This window comes from Vipera ursinii (genome assembly GCF_947247035.1).
Source record: "Vipera ursinii genome assembly, chromosome: 3".
NCBI classification, from domain to species: Eukaryota; Metazoa; Chordata; class Lepidosauria; order Squamata; family Viperidae; genus Vipera; species Vipera ursinii.
In genome coordinates, this window is record NC_139516.1 from 104,530,117 (window position 1) to 104,551,365 (window position 21,249).

A 21,249-nucleotide genomic window follows, 5' to 3' on the forward strand; every position below is an offset into this window, starting at 1 on the left:
ATTCCATTATCAGAAGAATACACTCCATTGTAACTTCAATGTCTTAGAAAAGACATACTGATGTCAATATTTGTACTCTAAAGCCAAAATATTCAGCTGGACTGAGTTCTAATGAGCATAATTAGAACTATTCACTATTAGTTACACCCAAAGGAAATAGGTAATAGTCACTGACATCTTAAAGCAGAAAAATAATCTATATCCATTTACAAGATCAAGTCAAGATTGTTCTCAAAATTGAACCTATTCCATTGGAAAAATAAAACTAAACATTTATAAGCATATCTAATTGTATGCTCTACTGAATAAGGAAATTGGGCCTTTCAGTAATAACTTAAACAAGCAACAGTTCTGTAAGATAAATACCAGTCAAATGCAAGCTAGAAATTGAAACTAACCTTGTACTGGTCTGGTAGAAATCATTTTGAAGTCTAGTGTTGGCTTCCTGGAAAATCCAGCTCTGAAGTCAATATTGCTAAGTCCAGTGATACGAATAGAGTGTCGTCCACTACTTGATATCTAGAAAAATATTGATGAAGCTATTCCAATGTCACAGTATGAAAGTTTCTGTTCCATAAAATATTATTATAAGTTTAGTCTATGGTTGTAGCAGGTAACCAAATTCCACTGAAACAATGGACTTTCTTTTTCCTGCACACCCTGTATTCACTTATTTATAAGCTGTTCATTGCTGACACATAGCATATTTAATTCTTAGGACAATTGTAAGACCTGCCTCCAGAAGCTGTGAATGCTCCAACACTGGAAGTTTTTGAGAAGAGACTGGACAGCCATTTGTCTGAAATGGTATATATATGTTGATTGAATTGGATTGGATTGTGTTTACATGCTTACTTTTCTTTAGTGAATGTTGTCCATCTTTTCATTGATTTCTTATGAATGGTTTTATTTGGCTTTTTTGTTATACTGTTTTACTAATTTTAATCTTCTTACCAAAAGAAGAGTTCAGAATTCCTCCCAACTGGAGTAGTATACATACCTCAATAAGTAAATAGATAAGTCAGATGCATTTCAAAATATGTATCAGATCGATGACATTTCCTGGTACATTAAGCAATATAACTAGTCAATAAAGCTTTTGGAGTGAGGCCATTTACAACTCAAATAAATAGAAAACCTGCAGAAACCATTTATGAAAAAAATTAATTGCAAGCCACCCACTCATAAAGTTCTCAAAGCTCAGCATCATTAAAATAAAAGCAAAGAAGATAGAAGAAGCCACCACAAGGTCAAAATAAATCTGACAATGATCATATAAATCAAAGTTTCTGATGTCTGCAAATTGCTACTGACCCCACCCCATCCCAAGAAGCTAATTTTTTAAGTGGCCTGGTTTTGCTTATTTATTCCAGACTTGCAGAATTGGCACCAATTTTAGTGCTACTATTGTGTAGTGGCTTCTGGACCACATGGACCGCATGGAAGACGCCAGGCAGATGAGTGCAGCATGTCAGCTCTTTATTTGTAGTCAGACTGAACTGGAACAATAGGGCTGACTGACCCCTTATATACCTGGCCAGGTACACCCAAGGCCAATCCCTTTATCTGAATTTCCCGCCATCCATGGGCCAACCAATCCTGTTGCAGTACAGCGCCACCTGGTGGTGTCAGTGGCTGCTGCTATCATGATCTATATACATAACAGCTATATCAAGGAGAGGCAATATAAGTCTCAATCCATACAGTGACCCATCTACTAACAGAGACTAGAAGTGGCCTCAATTGAAGGAAGAGAATCAATGCAATGCTATGCTTCCCATTCCCAATCCCCAAAATAATGTGCTTCCTTTACCCATCAACATACTATAAACAAATACACTGCAAGTAAATAAATAGCTAGCATACCGTTAAAATTAATAACATGAATGGAGAATGTACATATCCCTGTATGGTCTTCACAGGCAGAGGAAAACATTTGAAGGTATACATGGGTTCACAGCTACCAAATCTACTTTGTCTAGTAAAAGTGATACATAGGAAATATATTAAAAGAATTGTTTTCTGTAAAATTAATGTTTAGACAATCCAGTTGGACAAATCTGTCTGACTTCATTGGAAAGGTTGCCATTTATTTTTGTTACTTAACCTTTTGCCTCTGTAAAATCATCACACCAAGTTTTTTTTGGCAAAGGCAAGTCCCTGTCAAGATCAATAGATTAGCGAAAATGATTTCTTTCTTTTTTGGCTGCCAACATGACTCCTGCTATCAAGTGCTAATTAGCTGCTAAGTGTCTGCAGGCAAATATGCCAACAACTGATCTCTTTTACGGTTGACACAATATATCCATGGGCAATTTATAACAGGATTAAAGTACTTAAGCAACTTTCTTTTTTAAATCAAGGCATGCCATTTAATTACCAACAAACCAAAAGGAAAATAAAGTTACATTTATTTGGAAAAATAGTTCAGGGAAAAGAAATGGAACACTTATTTCTTCAGGGAAAAGGAAGCTTTTGACATTGTCATTCTCAAATTCTAAGCAAGCTGCCTGTTTTGAAAAGGGACATCATTCTGGCAACTGCAAATTGCAAATTGTTCACCAAGGACAGCCAGAATCTTTGGGCTAGTGATTCTGGCAGACAGATCATGCAAACCATAATGGGTAGATTCATGTAACAAACCACAGTATTGCTTTGTAATATTTGTGAATCAGTCCACAGACACAGTTCAAATATCTTGGCAAATATGATTTACTACCCTACATTTCAGTTGTCAACCTTATAACAGGAAAACCAAATTAACTTGGTAATCTGATTCACAGGGATGAAAGTTAGTGCTTTCATAATGCACTAGTTAGTGCATCCCTGTCTCTGTAGCACTCCAGCCTGAAACCAAACAATACCAATTCTCTCCACGGGCATATCCACAATTATTTTTTTAGAATATTCCTGTCCTGTGCTAATGCTGGCTTAATTCTGTCAGTATTGACACATTTTGTCAATAACCTGCAAAGCATACAGTCCAAACAGCAGATTTCCCCACCCTTTCCTTGGTCAATTCCATTCCCTCCCACCTTTTTGTCCCAGGAAAGCAACTGCCAATCACTTTCCTTCTTGGATGGTGAGATTCTGTATCTTGGAAATAGAAATATATATAACAAAATAACAGAATTGGAAGAGACCTTGGAGGTCTTCTAGTCCAACCCCCTGCTCAGGCAAGAAACCCTATACCATTTCAGACAAATGGTTGTCCAATCTCTTCTTAAAAACTTCCAGAGTTGGAGCATTCCTATCCTTACCCTGACTGTTGCAGAAGCACAATGGTTATAATTCCTGCCATGTTTGTTTGCTTAAAGCATGGCAGAAAAGAATATTCTTAGTCAGGCTTCTAGTTTGCCAATGTGGCTGCCACAGACACTGGAAGGTGAGCTGTCTTTCATGTTCGATTTTGCACCGCTGGGGGACACTGGAAAAGGTTGAAAGTTGCCCTGTAGGGGTGACAAGCAAGGAGGGGATTCCCATTTGATCACGAGAGGGTGATAGCTGTTCCGCTTGATCTGGGGCAGCCCTCCAAACCAATGGACAAAAGACTGCCCATAAAAATATGGCCCATTACTAGGCTGCAGACAGCCAAAGTCAAACTTACCACTAGGCACTTCTAAAGCAGTGTGGATGAGACTGGGTGAGATCTGAATCTCTCTTCAATCCTAACTATCTTTTCTACCTGTATAAGCTGCCCAAAGTATTTTTCCCCCTGTGGAGAGAGGAAACGGAAATCCTATCTCACCCTCTAAGAGCAGTGGCGACTGACTATTCAGGGGAGTTTAAAACACTGAATGAATAACTTTATTTTACCTGGATTTATATGTTTCTAAAATTTGGGCTTAAACTGAAGATTAGGCTTAAACTGAAGAAAGTAGGGAAAAGCACTAGGCCACTCAGGTATGAATTAAATCATATCCCTGTTGAATATACAGTAGAGGTGACAAATAGATTTAAGGAATTAGATCTGATAGACAGAGTGCCTGAAGAACTATGGACAGAGGTTCGCGACATTGTACAACAGGTAGCAACCAAAACCATCCCAAAGAAAAAGAAATGCAAGAAAGCAAAATGGCTGTCTGAGGAAGCTTTGCAAATAGCTGAGGAAAGGAGGGAAGCGAAAGGCAAGGGAGAAAAACATAGATATGCCCAATTGAATGCAGAATTCCAGAGAATAGCTAGAAGAGATAAGAATGCCTTCTTAAATGAACAGTGCAAAGAAATAGAAGAAAACAATAGAATAGGGAGGACCAGAGATCTTTTCAAGAAAATTGGAGAGATGAAGGGAACGTTTCATGCAAAAATGGGCATGATAAAGGACCAAAATGGCAGGGACCTAACAGAGGCAGAAGAGATTAAGAAGAGGTGGCAAAATTACACAGAAGAACTATACAAGAATGAGCTTAATGTCCCAGATAATCACAATGAGGTGGTCACTGACCTCGAGCCAGACATCCTAGAATGTGAGGTGAAGTGGGCCTTAGAAAAGCTGAGCAACAACAAAGCTAGTGGAGGTGACAGTATTCCAGCTGAGCTATTCAAAATCTTAAAAGACAGTGCAGTAAAAGTGCTACACTCAATTTGCCAGCAAATTTGGAAAACTCAACAGTGGCCACAGGATTGGAAAAGATCAGTTTACATTCCAATTCCAAAGAAAGGCAGTGCCAAAGAATGTTCAAACTATCGCACCATTGCACTCATTTCTCATGCTAGTAAAGTCATGCTTAAAATCCTACAAGCTAGACTTCAGCAGTATGTGGATCGAGAACTACCAGAAGTACAGGCAGGATTTCGAAGAGGCAGAGGAACTAGAGATCAAATTGCCAACATACGCTGGATCATGGAGAAAGCTAGGGAGTTCCAGAAAAACATCTACTTCTGCTTCATTGACTATGCTAAAGCCTTTGATTGTGTGGATCATAACAAACTGTGGCAAGTTCTTAAAGAGATGGGAGTACCAGACCATCTTATTTGTCTCTTGAGAAACCTATATGCGGGTCAAGAAGCAACAGTGAGAACTGGACACGGAACCACTGATTGGTTCAAAATTGGGAAAGGAGTCCGGCAAGGCTGTATACTGTCGCCCTGCCTATTTAACTTATATGCAGAGCACATCATGAGAAAGGCAGGGCTAGATGAATCAAAAGTTGGAATTAAGATTGCCGGAAGAAATATCAACAACCTAAGATACGCAGATGATACCACTCTAATGGCAGAAAGTGAAGAAGAACTAAAGAGCCTCTTGTTGCGGGTGAAGAAGGAGAGTGCAAAACTTGGGTTGAAACTTAACATTAAGAAAACCAAGATCATGGCATCTGGCCCTCTCAATTCTTGGCAAATAGATGGGGAAGAAATGGAGGTAGTGACAGATTTTATTTTCCTGGGCTCCAAGATCACTGCAGATGGGGACTGTAGCCAAGAAATTAAAAGACGCTTGCTCCTGGGGAGGAAAGCCATGGCAAATCTAGACAGCACACTAAAAAGCAGAGACATCACCCTGTCAACAAAAGTGCGTATAGTCAAGGCTATGGTCTTCCCAGTTGCAATGTATGGCAGTGAAAGTTGGACCATAAGAAAGGCTGAGCGCCAAAGAATTGAGGCCTTTGAACTATGGTGCTGGAGAAGACTCCTGCGAGTCCCTTGGACTGCAAGGCGATCAAACCGGTCAGTCCTAGAGGAGATCAATCCTAACTGCTCTTTAGAAGGCCAGATCCTGAAGCTAAAACTCAAATACTTTGGCCACCTAATGAGAAGAAAGGACTCACTGGAGAAGAGCCTAATGCTGGGAAAGATCGAGGGCAATAGAAGAAGGGGACGACAGAGAATGAGGTGGCTGGATGGAGTCACTGAAGCAGTAGGTGTGAGCTTAAATGGACTCCAGAAGATGGTAGAAGACAGGAAGGCCTGGAGGAATGTTGTCCATAGGGTCGCGATGGGTCGGACACGACTTCGCAGCTAACAACAACAAAAATTTGGGGACGAAAAGATTTTTTTATCCCTACTGAAGATTTGGGTTTTTACTTACAAAAAAGAAGTAAACCTGGAAAAAGAATTATAAAATTTTTGGATTTAAAAAACCTTAAAGGGCATTAATGACTGATACTACAACCTGTTATTGTCTAAAAGAGACTTGGCTTGAAGCCCAGATAAGACTCCTACAGATAAGACTCCTTCAACCTTGGCAGATATCAGCTGTGAGAAGCTCAGCTGTGTTCTATACCCAGTGATAAAATTATTTCCATCCCGATTGTAAAGATTTTAATTTAATATACCACTAAGAGAATATGGATGAATATCAGGAACAGATTCTATGTTGAAAGCAATTCATGAAACTATTCTTATAGCCTCTGATGAAATAAGACACTATAGAAAAGAACAAGATGTCAGCCAAGATATTCAAACCCTAACTTTGACTACAGTTAAAGAATCAGCTACACAGAACACAATAGAAGAAGTGGAACAATCAAACACTATGATAGAGGATTCAATGGACCAACAAACACAGTTAATGGAAAACCCACAAAAGGGACTGATAACACTGAAAATGGAAAAGACTTTCTATATAAACCAGAAGAAATCTGAGGAGCAAGAACAGACCGAAGGGAAGATAAACATTCCAGGACAACTACGGGGTGATGGAATAATAGAGAGACAATTTGTTAGTCCTTCCAAAAGAATAACAATTGGATGGTCTTTTTTATCTCAAATAATATATACAACAACAGAGGGAGATCTATTTGATGATTTAAAAGCATTGAGATGGAAGGCGAGTTGGCAAAGAAAGAAAGCTAGAATAAGGCTGAAGAAAATTGGGGTTTGGATTTATTAGTGAGGATGTTATGTTACTAATTAAAATAGAATATACTCAAACAGATAAGATGTGTACTTTGAATACTAGATTATGCTATGAATTGAGATAAAGAAAAGTTGGTCATTTAAAACTTGGAAGTATAAATATCAAAAGTTAAATTTGAACATTGATGGGAAATAAAAAATTGGGGAAAACAAATAAATAGGATATTGATTGTCTATAAAGATTGAATGTAAAAGTAATTAAGATATATATAAGCTAAAAATGATAAATGTAATAAACATGTCTTTATGTAGTTGATAAAATAAGAACTGTATTAATTTAAATATGAGATAGTAGATATTAAGAGAAAAAGAAAGGAAGTATTTGATGTTGAAATAAGAGAAATTTTGGTTATTAAATTTAAGACATTTGGAAATTAGTAGAAAATAAGAATGTTATACTGTATTATCAATTAGATGATGTAAGACAGTGGGAAATAGAATATATTCAAATAGATAGGACACATATCTTGAATATTAGATTTTCTGATGAATTGTGGTAAAGGAAACTTTGATTACCTAAAACTTGGAAATTATAAATATTAAATGTTACATTTAAACATTGATGGGAAGCTAAAAATTGGGAAAAACTAAATACAGGATATTGATTGTCTATAAAGATTGAATGTTAAAGCAATCAGGATATGTATAAGCTAAAAACTATTGATAAATGTAACAATGTTATTTTTACTTAATTGAGCAGAGGGCTAGTACTAGTAGCACCAGAAAGAATGAAGCGACTGGGCCAAAGGCGAAAGGATGCTCAGCTGTGGATGTGTCTGATGGTGAAAGGAAAGTCCAATGCTGTAAAGATTTTCTCTCCATAGGAACCTGGAAAGTAAGATCCATGAATCAAGGAAAGCTGGATGTGGTCAAACAAGAGATGACAAGACTGAACATCGACATCTTAAGTATCAGCGAACTAAAATGGACAGGAATGGGTGAATTTAATTCAGATGACCATCAGGTATACTACTGCGGGCAAGAATCCCTCAGAAGAAATGGAGTAGCCTTCATAGTCAATAAAAGAGTAGGAAAAGCAATACTGGGATACAATCCTCAAAATGACAGAATGATCTCAGTTCGAATCCAAGGCAAACCATTCAATATCACAGTAGTTCAAGTCTATGCCCCAACCACCAGTGCTGAAGAGGATGAAATTGACCGGTTCTATGAAGCCCTACAGCACCTTATAGAACTAACACCAAAAAATGATGTTCTTATCATCATGGGGGATGGGAATGCTAAAGTAGGAAGCCAAAAGATAATCGGAATAACAGGCAAGTTTGGCCTTGGAGTACAAAATGAAGCAGGGCACAGGCTGATAGAATTTTGTCAAGAGAATACGATGGTCATAGCAAAAACTCTTTTCCAACAACCAAGAGACGGCTCTACACATGGACATCACCAGACGGTCAACACAGAAATCAGATTGACTATGTGCTCTGCAGCCGAAGATGGGGAAGCTCTATACAGTCAGTAAAAACAAGACCAGGAGCTGACTGTGGCTCAGACCATGAGCTTCTTGTTGCAAAGTTTAGGCTTAAACTGAAGAAAGTAGGGAAAAGCATTAGGCCACTCAGGTATGAATTAAATTATATCCCTTTTGAATATACAATAGAGGTGACAAATAGATTTAAGGAATTAGATCTGATAGACAGAGTGCCTGAAGAACTATGGACAGAGGTTCGCAACATTGTACAACAGGTAGCAACCAAAACCATCCCAAAGAAAAAGAAATGCAAGAAAGCAAAATGGCTGTCTAAGGAAGCTTTGCAAATAGCTGAGGAAAGGAGGGAAGCGAAAGGCAAGGGAGAAAAAGAAAGATATGCCCAATTAAATGCAGAATTCCAGAGAATAGCTAGAAGAGATAAGAATGCCTTCTTAAATGAACAGTGCAAAGAAATAGAAGAAAACAATAGAATAGGGAGGACCAGAGATCTTTTCAAGAAAATTGGAGAGATGAACGTTTAATGCAAAAATGGGCATGATAAAGGACCAAAATGGCAGGGACCTAACAGAGGCAGAAGAGATTAAGAAGAGGTGGCAAAATTACACAGAAGAACTATACAAGAATGAGCTTAATGTCCCTGATAATCACAATGAGGTGATCACTGACCTCGAGCCAGACATCCTAGAATGTGAAGTGAAGTGGGCCTTAGAAAAGCTGAGCAACAACAAAGCTAGTGGAGGTGACAGTATTCCAGCTGAGCTATTCAAAATCTTAAAAGACGATGCAGTAAAAGTGCTACACTCAATTTGCCAGCAAATTTGGAAAACTCAACAGTGGCCACAGGATTGGAAAAGATCAGTTTACATTCCAATTCCAAAGAAAGGCAGTGCCAAAGAATGTTCAAACTATCGCACCATTGCACTTATTTCTCATGCTAGTAAAGTTATGCTTAAAATCCTACAAGCTAGACTCCAGCAGTATGTGGATCGAGAACTACCAGAAGTACAGGCAGGATTTCGAAGAGGCAGAGGAACTAGAGATCAAATTGCCAACATATGCTGGATCATGGAGAAAGCTAGAGAGTTCCAGAAAAACATCTACTTCTGCTTCATTGACTATGCCAAAGCCTTTGATTGTGTGGATCATAATAAACTGTGGCAAGTTCTTAAAGAGATGGGCGTACCAGATCATCTTATTTGTCTCTTGAGAAACCTATATGTGGGCCAAGAAGCAACAGTGAAAACTGGACACGGAACCACTGATTGGTTCAAAATCAGGAAAGGAGTCCGGCAAGGCTGTATACTGTCGCCCTGCCTATTTAACTTACATGCAGAGCACATCATGAGAAAGGCAGGGCTAGATGAATCAAAAGTTGGAATTAAGATTGCCAGAAGAAATATCAACAACCTAAGATATGCAGATGGTACCACTCTAATGGCAGAAAGTGAAGAAGAACTAAAGAGCCTCTTGTTGTGGGTGAAGAAGGAGAGTGCAAAAGTTGGGTTGAAACTTAACATTAAGAAAACCAAGATCATGGCATCCGGCCCTCTCAATTCCTGGCAAATAGATGGGGAAGAAATGGAGGTAGTGACAGATTTTATTTTCCTGGGCTCCAAGATTACCAGGGATGGGGACTTGTAGCCAAGAAATTAAAAGACGCTTGCTCCTGGGGAGGAAAGCCATGGCAAATCTAGACAGCACACTAAAAAGCAGAGACATCATCCTGTCAACAAAAGTGCGTAAAGTCAAGGCTATGGTCTTCCCAGTTGCAATGTATGGCAGTGAAAGCTGGACCATAAGAAAGGCTGAGTGCCAAAGAATTGAGGCCTTTGAACTATGGTGCTGGAGAAGACTCCTGCGAGTCCCTTGGACTGCAAGGTGATCAAACCGGTCAGTCCTAGAGGAGATCAACCCTGACTGCTCTTTAGAAGGCCAGATCCTGAAGCTAAAACTCAAATAGTTTGGCCACCTAATGAGAAGGAAGGACTCACTGGAGAAGAGCCTAATGCTGGGAAAGATTGAGGACAAGAGACGAAGGACACAACAGAGAATGAGGTGACTGGATGGAGTCACTGAAGCAGTAGGCGTGAGCTTAAATGGACTCCAGAAGATGGTAGAGGATAGGAAGGCCTGGAGGAACGTTGTCCATAGGTTCGTGATGGGTTGGACACGACTTTGCAGCTAACAACAACAACTTTGGAATAAACACATTAATCTGAAAAGTGCTACCAGACACCTTTTGATCTACCTGAGTTATTACTGTGATTAACAAATCAAGAACCTTAACTTCAAAAGATGGCCCAGTTTAGATTTCACTTGAAGAGTGCTGGGATATAATGCAGTCACAGTTAAAGCGCGAAAGCAGAGATAATGGGGGGGGGCATGTTGTATAGTCCACTAACAATTGTGGTGTTGGAGAAGACTCTCATGAGGTCGTTGGAAGTCAACCCTGACTGTTTTCTAGAAAGACAGATACTTAACCTGCAACTCAAATACTTTGGTTACCAAATGAGAAGACCTTGATGTTGGGAAAGACTGAAGGCAAAAGGAGTAGAAAACAGCAGAGGATGAGATGGTTAGAGAATGTCAGTGATGTAATGAACATGACTTTGAGCAAACTCCAGACATAGTGGAGAACAGGAGTCTCTGGCATGCTATGGTCCATGGGATTGCCCAGAAGACAACACAACTTAGCAACTGAAAAACAACAACGATACTCGACTAACACATTGACCTATTCTCCAATAAGTGGAAAAAATGAGTACCACCATTGTAGCTGCTCTTTAAGTTGTATTTGTATTACTTTGGGTAAATCCAACTACATCTTTTCTTGTAAATTGATATTCATTCAATATTCTCCAGATACACATTTCAGTATTCCATGCAATTGACTCTGATTTTTAAGATGTGTTTCCCACTTTGAGAACAATACATATAGAGATGGGGAGGCATAGCTCAGCAACATTACCATTTATATATAATTACAGTTTACAGTTTGGGAAGCCGAGTATTTTAACAGAAAAAGACAGCAGTGAAGTGTGGAATGAGTTTGTCATGCATGGACTACAGTTTTCGATTATCAACACCAACTACAGTTATCCTCTTGAGAAGACTGTGCATTGTCAGCAGTGCAAAGCTGAGAATATCTCATTTGTGAAACATACATTAGTGGTATGTTCAATACACATATTTTGGACATTTATTTCGCTTCATTGGGTGGTGACAAACCACATGTAAGTTTTCCTTTGTCCAAAGAAACCAAAGAGGTATGGAGTCAAAAAGAAATATAAAAAGCATGGAATCAAAATTCCTTCATTTGCTTAACATGAATTATCTTAATCCTCTTGCCAAACATATATATTTGACAATTAATTTGATTATCTATTGTTTATGCCCCTTGTGTACAGACAGCATCTTAACCATGAAGTAGCCACCACTTTTCAGAGCCGTGATATGTTGCTCTTAGCTCTATTGGGCCATGAAAATCAAGATAAAACTGGAGTTTTCTGAAGACACTTGTCAAGATGGCTAGCAATTGCATCAGAGCAATGGATGGGTTCAAATATTAATTCAATAAAGCCATCTATGTTTAGTTTTAAGCCTGAAAACACTACAAAAAATCCTTTGCATTCAGTAATAAAAAAGAATAAACAAACAAACAACTTTTTGACATTCATTTTCTATAAAACTTCAGGTAGTGGAAAATAAATTGCAGCATTATTTCATTAAGGTTACCTGAATAGTCCATGTTCCTGGTTCTGGTTCTTTTATATTCACTACTTTAACAGAATTTTCAATATTGAGTAATTCATTCAAGCCAGATCTTTTCTCTACAAGCTTACCTATAGCGCAGGCAAAGAATGAGTATTTTTATTAGTTATTTCAGTAATTCTCTTATCTAGATTATGTTCTATGCAACAGATAATTCTGTCTTTCTGCAACTTTACGACAAACAGTGCTTTGTTACAAACCTATATATTCCATTTGAATCATGCATTCATTCATATATGGAGAGCATTTAATTTGCATTAAGTTAAATTGCTGTAATAAGGGTATTCTCACAAAACAATCAATTCGTAGAGATTTATCTATGGCTATCTCAGTATTTTAATCAAGTGAGTCAGTGCTGGATTGGATTAAAGTTTGCAGGCAGAAATGGGCTGGAAGAGAAACAAGTTTAAATTTAATTATGATAAACTAGTGATATAATTAATGGGCTAATCCCAGCATAAGCAATTAGGAAAACAGAGGTCCGCAACAGTGGTAGGATTCAAATATGGGAACAACCGGTTCTCTGTATGGATGCCACTTCTGGAAGTCTATTCTGGGCCTGGGCAACAAAATATTAGCTACCGGTTCTGCAGAATTGGTGTGAACTGGCTGAATCCAACCACTGGTCCCCAACCTTTTTGGCACCAGGGGCCAGTTTCATGGAAGATATTTTTCCCACAGATTGGGAGGAGGAGGGTTTTGGTTTTGCCCACTCACCCACCACTCACCTCCAGTTATGGGGCCTAATTGCTAACAGGACAGGGGTTGGGGACCCCTGTAGGAAAACCACCTACACTAGATAGATTTGTGATCCTTTGAAAAAGCAGATTTATAAACTGGGGATAGTTTGAGATCCAATTTCTCACTGGACACTAAGTCTACTTTCAGCTCTGGTTGGTTTGCCAGCTGTAGCACTCACTTAACTGTCCCAGATTTACCATAGTGATCAGTGGCGTAGCGTGGGTTGTCAGCACCCGGGGCAAGGCAAGTAATTTGCGCCCCCTAACCCGTGGATTTTAACACTCGAGTCTCTTCCACTAGATTAGTTAAAGAAACCCTTACCCCCTAAGCACATGTATTGTTTGTTATGAAAATACTGATGTAATTAAAGTAAAATGCATCTAATGCGCCCCTCCAGATGTTGCACCCGGCCCCCCCTGCACCCCCCCACGCTACACCACTGGCTTAAAGGAATGCCAGGGACGACTATTGCTCCCCTTGTGTGTTCATCAAAACCCTAAATAAAAAAAAAATTGGCGTGTGATGCACGCCTCCCTGAATAAAGGTGGGTCGGGGTGAATGAATCTCTGCCCCCCCCCGCTTCTGTTTGGATTGGTGCTTTGAGAGGGCTGCCTTCGGGTCAGCGATTTTCAGAGTTCAGCCGCAAATACTCAAGGCTTTTGATGTGCGCAAAGTAGCTTCAGATTCCCTGGGGAAAAAGAAGCGAGCGGGGTGGGGTGGGGTGGGGTGGAGGGAAATAAAAAAAAGGCGAGTAACTCGTCCCTCAAAAACTTAACCCACCGTTCCTTTTCCCCCGCCATGGCAGCCGTAGGTGCAGCGGGGATTAACCACGGCGCGGAGCCACGTGGACACTGCGGCGTCCTGCTCCGCCCCTCCCGCGAGTGGGTGGCTGATCTTCCGCGAGGCTCGTAAGCCGAGCCTTTGCCGGCTGCCTCCATCCCCAGCTTGGCTTCGCGCGCGATCGCGGAGACGAAGCGGCAGAGCCCACTCGGGCCTTCCGAAGCGCCGCTGAGTGGGCCCTCCTTGGCGCCTTTGTTTATTTTATTTTTTTTTTGGCCCCGGGTGCGAATCCGGCACGGAAAGGGCGGCAGCGGCGCTGCTCTTCTCTTTGCCCCGTCCCAACGCCCCTTGGCCTGATCCCAATGGGGCGTCGGCGGACGGAGAGGTGCCGGTGCCGGCGGCAGGATCGGACGCGTTGCCGGGCTTGACCGGCTGCTGTCCCCTACTACCACCGACCCTCGGCGAAGCGGAATCGTCCTCCTCCGGCGAGCTTAATGGGCGCCCCCCCAAATGTTGCGCCCGGTGCGGCCGGCCCCCCCTGCACCCCCCACGCTACGCCACTGATAGTGATCCATCTCTCAGTAATTTCATATCTAAATAAGATCTTCATGGGGATATTCTAGTAGATTTCATAAAGGCTTCAATTGGTGCAAAATGCTGCTACTCTGTTACTAAGCAATATGTTTGATTACTGAATCATTACTGTTCTCGCTTTCTTCATTAGCTAAATATTTTCCTATTTTGAGATAAACTTGATAACATGTAAGGTCCTAAATGGCTTGAAGTGCAGATATTTTTGGGAATACCTCTTACCACTAAAATCACTTTTGTGATCTTCAGATGAAAAATGAGACAGCACATCACCAATTTTCTTCTGAGATTCCAATGCTACTTAACATGGGAAATACAAAATGCCTAAAACACGTCTAAGTAGTCTTTAAACCATTGGGAATGCTTGCCCACCTTGATCTCATATCTACATTTGAACATTCTTGATTTCCCTTCTAATTTTCTAGTCTTCCTTATTTTTGGATTTGTCATTCTGGTCTCCTATCATTAATGTTCTTATGCTTCAATCTCAGGGATTTATTTTAAAGTAGGAGGGACATATTTACAAAGAAAAGGATAGTATTTCTTAACTGTCATCCCATAAAATGCTTCAAGAAGTTGAGTTAGAGTCATCCAATCATCCAATCATATCTGTACCATAAACTTGTACTGCTTGTATAACAAAGCTAGGAAGATACTGAAAATAAGTCATGCCTGGCCATCCTTATAAAAGGAAATAGATTAACATCTCACCCAAAGGGTTGTGAATTTCAATTTCTGGAGAAGGACCACTTAGTGACACTGTAACTTCTTTCAGACTAGGATCAAAAGGGATCTGCCAAAAGCTTTCTCCCGAAGTTAAATGGTCTGTAGACAATAGATGAACTTTAGAAGCTTGCACTGCTTCTTCCACCCATTTCAGTACCTGGAAAAGTAAATAGATCCATAACTTATTCCATAATCAAATATATTAGATACATGTTTTGCTAAATCATGGTTCTTTTGTTCCATGAATGAGCTCTTCACAATCATCCAACACTTAGTGTTATGTATTGAATATATATAAAGTTGTGTTAATCCCTGCTAAAGTGAAACTAACTTAATTCCAACTGCTTGTGAAGCTAAAATGAAACTAACCTTTAGATGATCCTGATTGTTAACTCCAACTGTTTTGGAGGGAAACTTTGAACATTCATATTTGGGCAGGTTTTTCAAGTATTATAATTGGTTAAGGCCCTGTGGGTTCAGAGTACAAATTACAGGCAATTGCCTGCAGTTCTCCAGTTCTAGTTTAAGTCAATAAATAATGTTGTAACTATGCTGGTCTGCTCCTTGCCTACTGAAGCCCACTACTCAATACTTAGTTTCCAACATACATGCCCATGGATCAAAAAAGAGCCAGTGTAGTATAACACAGGCCTTTTCAACCTTTTCAGCCATTGTACCGCTTTTAGGATATGGCAACATCTGAGTACCACCAGTCACCTAGCAAGATGTCAAAAACTTGATGACCCCGCCAAAAAAGGAAAAAAAGTGATGAAGTACAGTTAGTCCTCAATTTACAACAGTTCGCTTAGTGACTGTTCGAAGTTACAATGGCACTGAAAAAAGTGCCCCCCAAGACACAGCCAAACAAGACACCTGTTTGCCTGCCTGGCACACTCTTCCTCCTGTCCAAGTTTTCATTGTTGTGAGCATTTCTGCTGAGGATTGGCAGCGGGGGAGGGGGGAGTTTGGTTTTTATTCCCCCCTCATCTGCTGGGTGGTTGCAGCAGGTTTGGGTCACTTCACATGATCCTGGGACACTGTGACTGTCATAACTATGAATCAGTTGCCAAGCATCTGAATGTAAATCACAAGACCCTGGAGATGCTGCAATATTCCAGCTGATCGGCGCTTCTTCTGGGCTCAGCAGAAGTGCCAAGATCAGTCCCGAGTTCCAGCTGGACCCTGGTGCTGATCCTGGTGCTTCCACTGAGCCCTAACAGCCCTGAAGAAGCGCCAATCAGCTGGAAAGCAGCACTGATCCTGGCGCTTCTGCTGAGCCCTGATAGCCCTGCAGCTCCAGCCATCTCTCGTTCAGGCTTGTGTGGTGCTGCCACCAGTTCAGCTCACTCCCCTCCCCCACTACCACTTTTCAAGCATGGCCGTGTACCACCTGCCAGGTGCCAATGTACCACAGGTGGTACCCAAACCACTGGTTGAAAAGCTTTGGTATAACAGAGTAAAACCAGGGAGTCCCAGATCTGAGTCCATGAAAGCTCTCTGAGTGGTCTATCTCCAAGAAAGGATTGAGAAGGAAGTATTCTATATGCTGACATGCAGGATATCGATCCAAATGAATACATAATAAAATGTTATAATGTTAAGAGGGTGAGTTTAGATTTAAACACTTTAAATTAATGAAAATAACATAAATATTAATTTAATCTTTCCTTCCCACCCTAGTTGCCAAGTTTTTAATAGAGTGGGCACCATCCTCTCTTCAAAGATGGTGACAATCCTTAGGCCAACAGAAGTGGAATAAGTTCTTTTTTAGCTAACAAACTTCTCAGAATCTGGTGAATTTTATTGTCAGCATCCCAGATTAAACTGAAGACAGGACTAAGCTTCGTAGAAGAGGCCAATATTTTTGTAGGGCCAGCTGTAGATTTCCTTCATCTGTCTACTCTTATTATTAAAAAGTCTTGTAGGGGAACTAGCTGATCCTAGTCTGAGTATGCTTGTGGAAATTATCTTATCATAATTTGTGAGGAACCTTACATGCAAAGGAGAGAAATAAAGAGTCACACATTGAACTCTCCTTTTCTATCGTCAGTCAACATCTTTTATTAATATTTGAATAGTATCTTATCAACAAGTTATTCCCATGTGCAATGTTATGAATGAAAGAATTCTCATTTGCAAATATACTCTGGTTTTCTCTTACCAATAGACTGCTGAGGGATAATTTGAGACAATATTAGAGAATGTATTAATATGTTTATTTTTCTCAGGACATTTCATACTGAGCATTTACCTCAAGATTTTATAAAATGCATCTCACCTTTTTTAAACAGAGTGATTTTTCTGAATTTTTAACTTTTAAAAAACACAGTTATCTTGCATAAAAATAAAGTCTATCATTATGAAATAATAGAGATGCTTTGGATTTTGTTTCCAAAATATGTTTTTTTGTTGCTGTTAGTTGCAAAGTCATGTCCGAACCATCATGACCCCATGGACAATGTTCCTCCATGTCTTCCTGTCCTCTACCATCTTCTGGAGTCCATTTAAGCTCATGCCTACTGCTTCAGTGACTCCATCCAGCAACCTCATTCTCTGTCGTCCCCTTCTTCTCTTGCCCAGCATTAGGCTCTTCTCCAGTGAGTCCTTCCTTCTCATTAGGTGGCCAAAGTATTTGAGTTTCAACTTTAGGATCTGGCCTTCTAAAGAGCAGTCAGGGTTGATCTCCTCTAGGACTGACCAGTTTGATCACCTTGCAGTCCAAGGGACTCACAGGAGTCTTCTCCAGCACCATAGTTCAAAGGCCTCAATTCTTTGGCACTCAGCCTTTCTTATGGTCCAACTTTCACTGCCATACATTGCAACTGGGAAGATCATAGCCTTGACTATAGACACTTTTGTTGGCAGGATGATGTCTCTGCTTTTTAGTGTGTTGTCTAGATTTGCCATGGCTTTCCTCCCCAGGAGCAAGCATCTTTTAATTTCTTGGCTGCAGTCCCCATCCGTGGTAATCTTGGAGCCCAGGAAAATAAAATCTGTCACTACCTCCATTTCTTCCCCATCTATTTGCCAGGAATTGAGAGGGCCGGATGCCATGATCTTGGTTTTCTTAATGTTAAGTTTCAACCCAACTTTTGCACTCTCCTTCTTTACCAGGAACAAGAGGCTCTTTAGTTCCTCTTCACTTTCTGCCATTAGAGTGGTATCATCTGCATATCTTAGGTTGTTGATATTTCTTCTGGCAATCTTAATTCCAACTTTTGATTCATCTAGCCCTGCCTTTCTCATGATGTGCTCTGCATATAAGTTAAACAGGCAGCGTGACAATATACATACATCATCCCTTCCAGTTTTTGCGCCATAGCGCACGGCCGGGGAATTGCGGAGCTCCAGACCCCACGGCTGATTTCGCCCTGCCAGGGGACCCTAAATGGGTCTGAAGTCACCCCAGAGAGGCGACAAAGAAAAAGGCATGCCCCAATGATTACAAAACAATGGCAGCCATTCTGTTTGATCCAGGGCAATCCCTCTAACCCGACAGGAGAAAGGCTAGCTGCGTCTAGTCCAAGCTACTTGCAGCTGAAGTCCAAGAGCACAAACCAGAACAATGGTGAACAGTGTGCTTAGAACTGGTGAGAGTATGATCTTCTCTCCTCTGTAACTAAGTCCCTGGGAAAGATCCCCAAAGTAAGGGAGGGAACTACAACCCTACTCCCTCATAGATGGAGTGGTGAATTAACCTTTAAGGGGGAAAGAAATATTTTGAAATCAAAGTTAAAATACTACAGTCTGGATAAATCTAGAAATTAAAAAAACTGCTAAGAAGGGTTTTGATGGAACTATATACAAAATAATAAATAATAATATTTTTGTCTGAAAAACCTGGAAAAAAACTACTGACACCTAGTGGAGAACTAGAACATAGAATATTAACAACACTGATTCAGAAGTTGGCAAGACACCCAGAAACAAAGAATAATCTGTTCCCTTGAACTTTGATAACCCTCAGAAGACAGCTGGGTGGGAACAAAGAAAGAATACATACTGGTCTAGTCATAAGATTAAAAAGTGTCTGAAGGAAAAGAAATACTCTAACTGTTGTCTAAACTCAAGAATTGTTTACAGAAAAAGAAAAACTTTGACTCTGGGCTAATCTTTTAGGGGGGAATTTACAGGAAGGACTCAAGGTAGCCAAATATACTGAATTGCAATTTTGACTGGTTGACAACTGACCCTTGAATAAAAGAACTGTTATAAAATACTGATTTTACTGATGGCTTGACATTTGAAAATACAGTGGATTATAAAAACTATATATAAAGATAAGAACTATACAAAATTAGGCTGTTTCAATTCTGAGTTTGACTGGTTTGATAAGGCTAATTATAGAGACTATGGCACTGATGAAGGACTATTTGAAAGGGGGAGACAAATTGGTTATTGCATACTTATCAAAAAATAACAGAAAACTACATTTAATAATTATTCCTGAAGGATCTAGCCTGGAATATCAAAGATCTCCAGAAGCAACATTTCAAGAAAAGACAAATACTTTCCAGGAGGAAATGTATCTAATGGTACAACAGATACAAATGACAATAGATTCAAACCACGAGGAGATCAAAAATAACTTTGATGACATAAATGAGCACATCTCTAATTTAAACCCACAATCAAAATAACACTCAGAAAATGATGGTAAAGAATGAACAAACAAATCAGATAACAGAACATAAACTAGAAGAAAATGACTTAATTAGCAAAGCAACAAATGAAGAGAATTATAATTTAACAAAAACAGGAAAAAATCTACAAGACTTTGACATAACAATAAAAATGGAAAAGATACTTTATTCATTAGAACGTTAAAATAAATCTGAGGATAAGAAAGAAGACTTAACAAAATGGGCTATAGAACTGCCAGGAGAACCATTAGAGTTTGGGAGACAAAAAGCATATATTCTATGCATACTGTCTTCTCCACTCCCAACAATACTTACAAAGATACAAGAACTTCCTGGCAAGCAGAATATATCAACATGGAAAGCTACTTGGCAAAAGAAGAAGGCCAGAGATAGATTCAAGAGATTTGCCTCACCCTACCAGATGGAGTATTACATGAGCAAACACGTGTTTGAATACGATTAAAAGAACAGATAACTTTCGGTATAAAGAGACCCCACAATAAGAGGGATAAGAGATATAAGTAATATAGTATTTTTCATAATATATAAAATGAAAGCATTTGTATGATGCTCAGTCTGCAGTGAGACAGGGAATGAGGTAATATGGAGCTGGATAAGGGAATTTTAATGAGAAACAAGATAGAAAGCCTAAAATCTAAGTGGTGTGTGGTCAATTATTGCTTAGACAAATATGCATTACAAAATTATGACATTGCAATGTAATTTGATATATGCTTTCAATTTAAAACTCTGCAACAAATTTTGCAGATTCCCTTACCCGCATAGACTACATTTATAGTATATTTAATGTGCGTAGTGCAGGACAGAAATAAGAGTGCATTATATTAGCAATACAAGAAAACCCAACAAATTTAAGGCTTTTCATACCTAGTTGGTGAATCAGTTAACATCAGCAGAAATGAATCAAAAGACAATCATAACTGCTGCTTGCTTTTTCTATTTTCTACTTTAAGTGGAAAAGTTTTATCTTTTATTGCTAAATCTAAAGGACCAGGACACACAACAAAATATGTGTCGAAAATTTAAAACCCTTCAATACAGTCTAATCTGCTTTTGAATCCTTGCATAATATAAATACTTTAATTTTTCAAATGAATGTCACGAGCACAGCATTCTTATGTTATCCTCTTCCTCTTGATTGAGAAAAATATTTTTATAGCAAGGCAAATTAACACAATTGGAATATGTTTTTTAAAGAAAAAAAGAAACTTTTTAATAGTAATAATAATAATAATGACAGAAACACTTTAAAAGATCCAAATAAATATGAGTAATAATGTCTGAAGTAAAGTATAAAAATATCCAGTTAGCAATAAGCACAGTTTTAATAATATTTTAATGTCAGTTTGTTTTAATTTTTTAACTATTTTTCATTTGTTTCTATAATTTGTAAACCGCCAGAGTCATCTTGTAGGGGAAATGGTGGCATAAAAATTTTACTAAATAAATAGGTGGTTTGACAGGGAAGTGGAGAGACAGGCAGAGATAGGGGGTTGCCATTTTTATAACTTTTTAAAATATCTTATATTGTTTTGCTTTTTACACTTTGCTTGTATATTTTATTAAGTTTTTCAATAGCTTTTATATCACATTCTTTTCAACAAAAACTATTATTTTAGAAAACACTTTACAGTATTGCATTTAATGTTGTTGGAGATGCAAACAAAC

General features: G+C 39.2%; 1 protein-coding gene across 1 annotated transcript in view; it reads right to left on the reverse strand.

Annotated features, from left to right (window-relative positions):
- Positions 1-21,249, reverse strand: part of HMCN1 (hemicentin 1) — a gene marked incomplete at its 3' end in the record, with an annotated part of 535,761 nt that overhangs the window by 379,235 nt on the left and 135,277 nt on the right. The window contains 3 exon segments of the mRNA XM_083360257.1: positions 399-519; positions 12,044-12,150; positions 14,903-15,074. Of these exon segments, the coding sequence (XP_083216383.1) occupies positions 399-519; positions 12,044-12,150; positions 14,903-15,074 (400 nt within the window).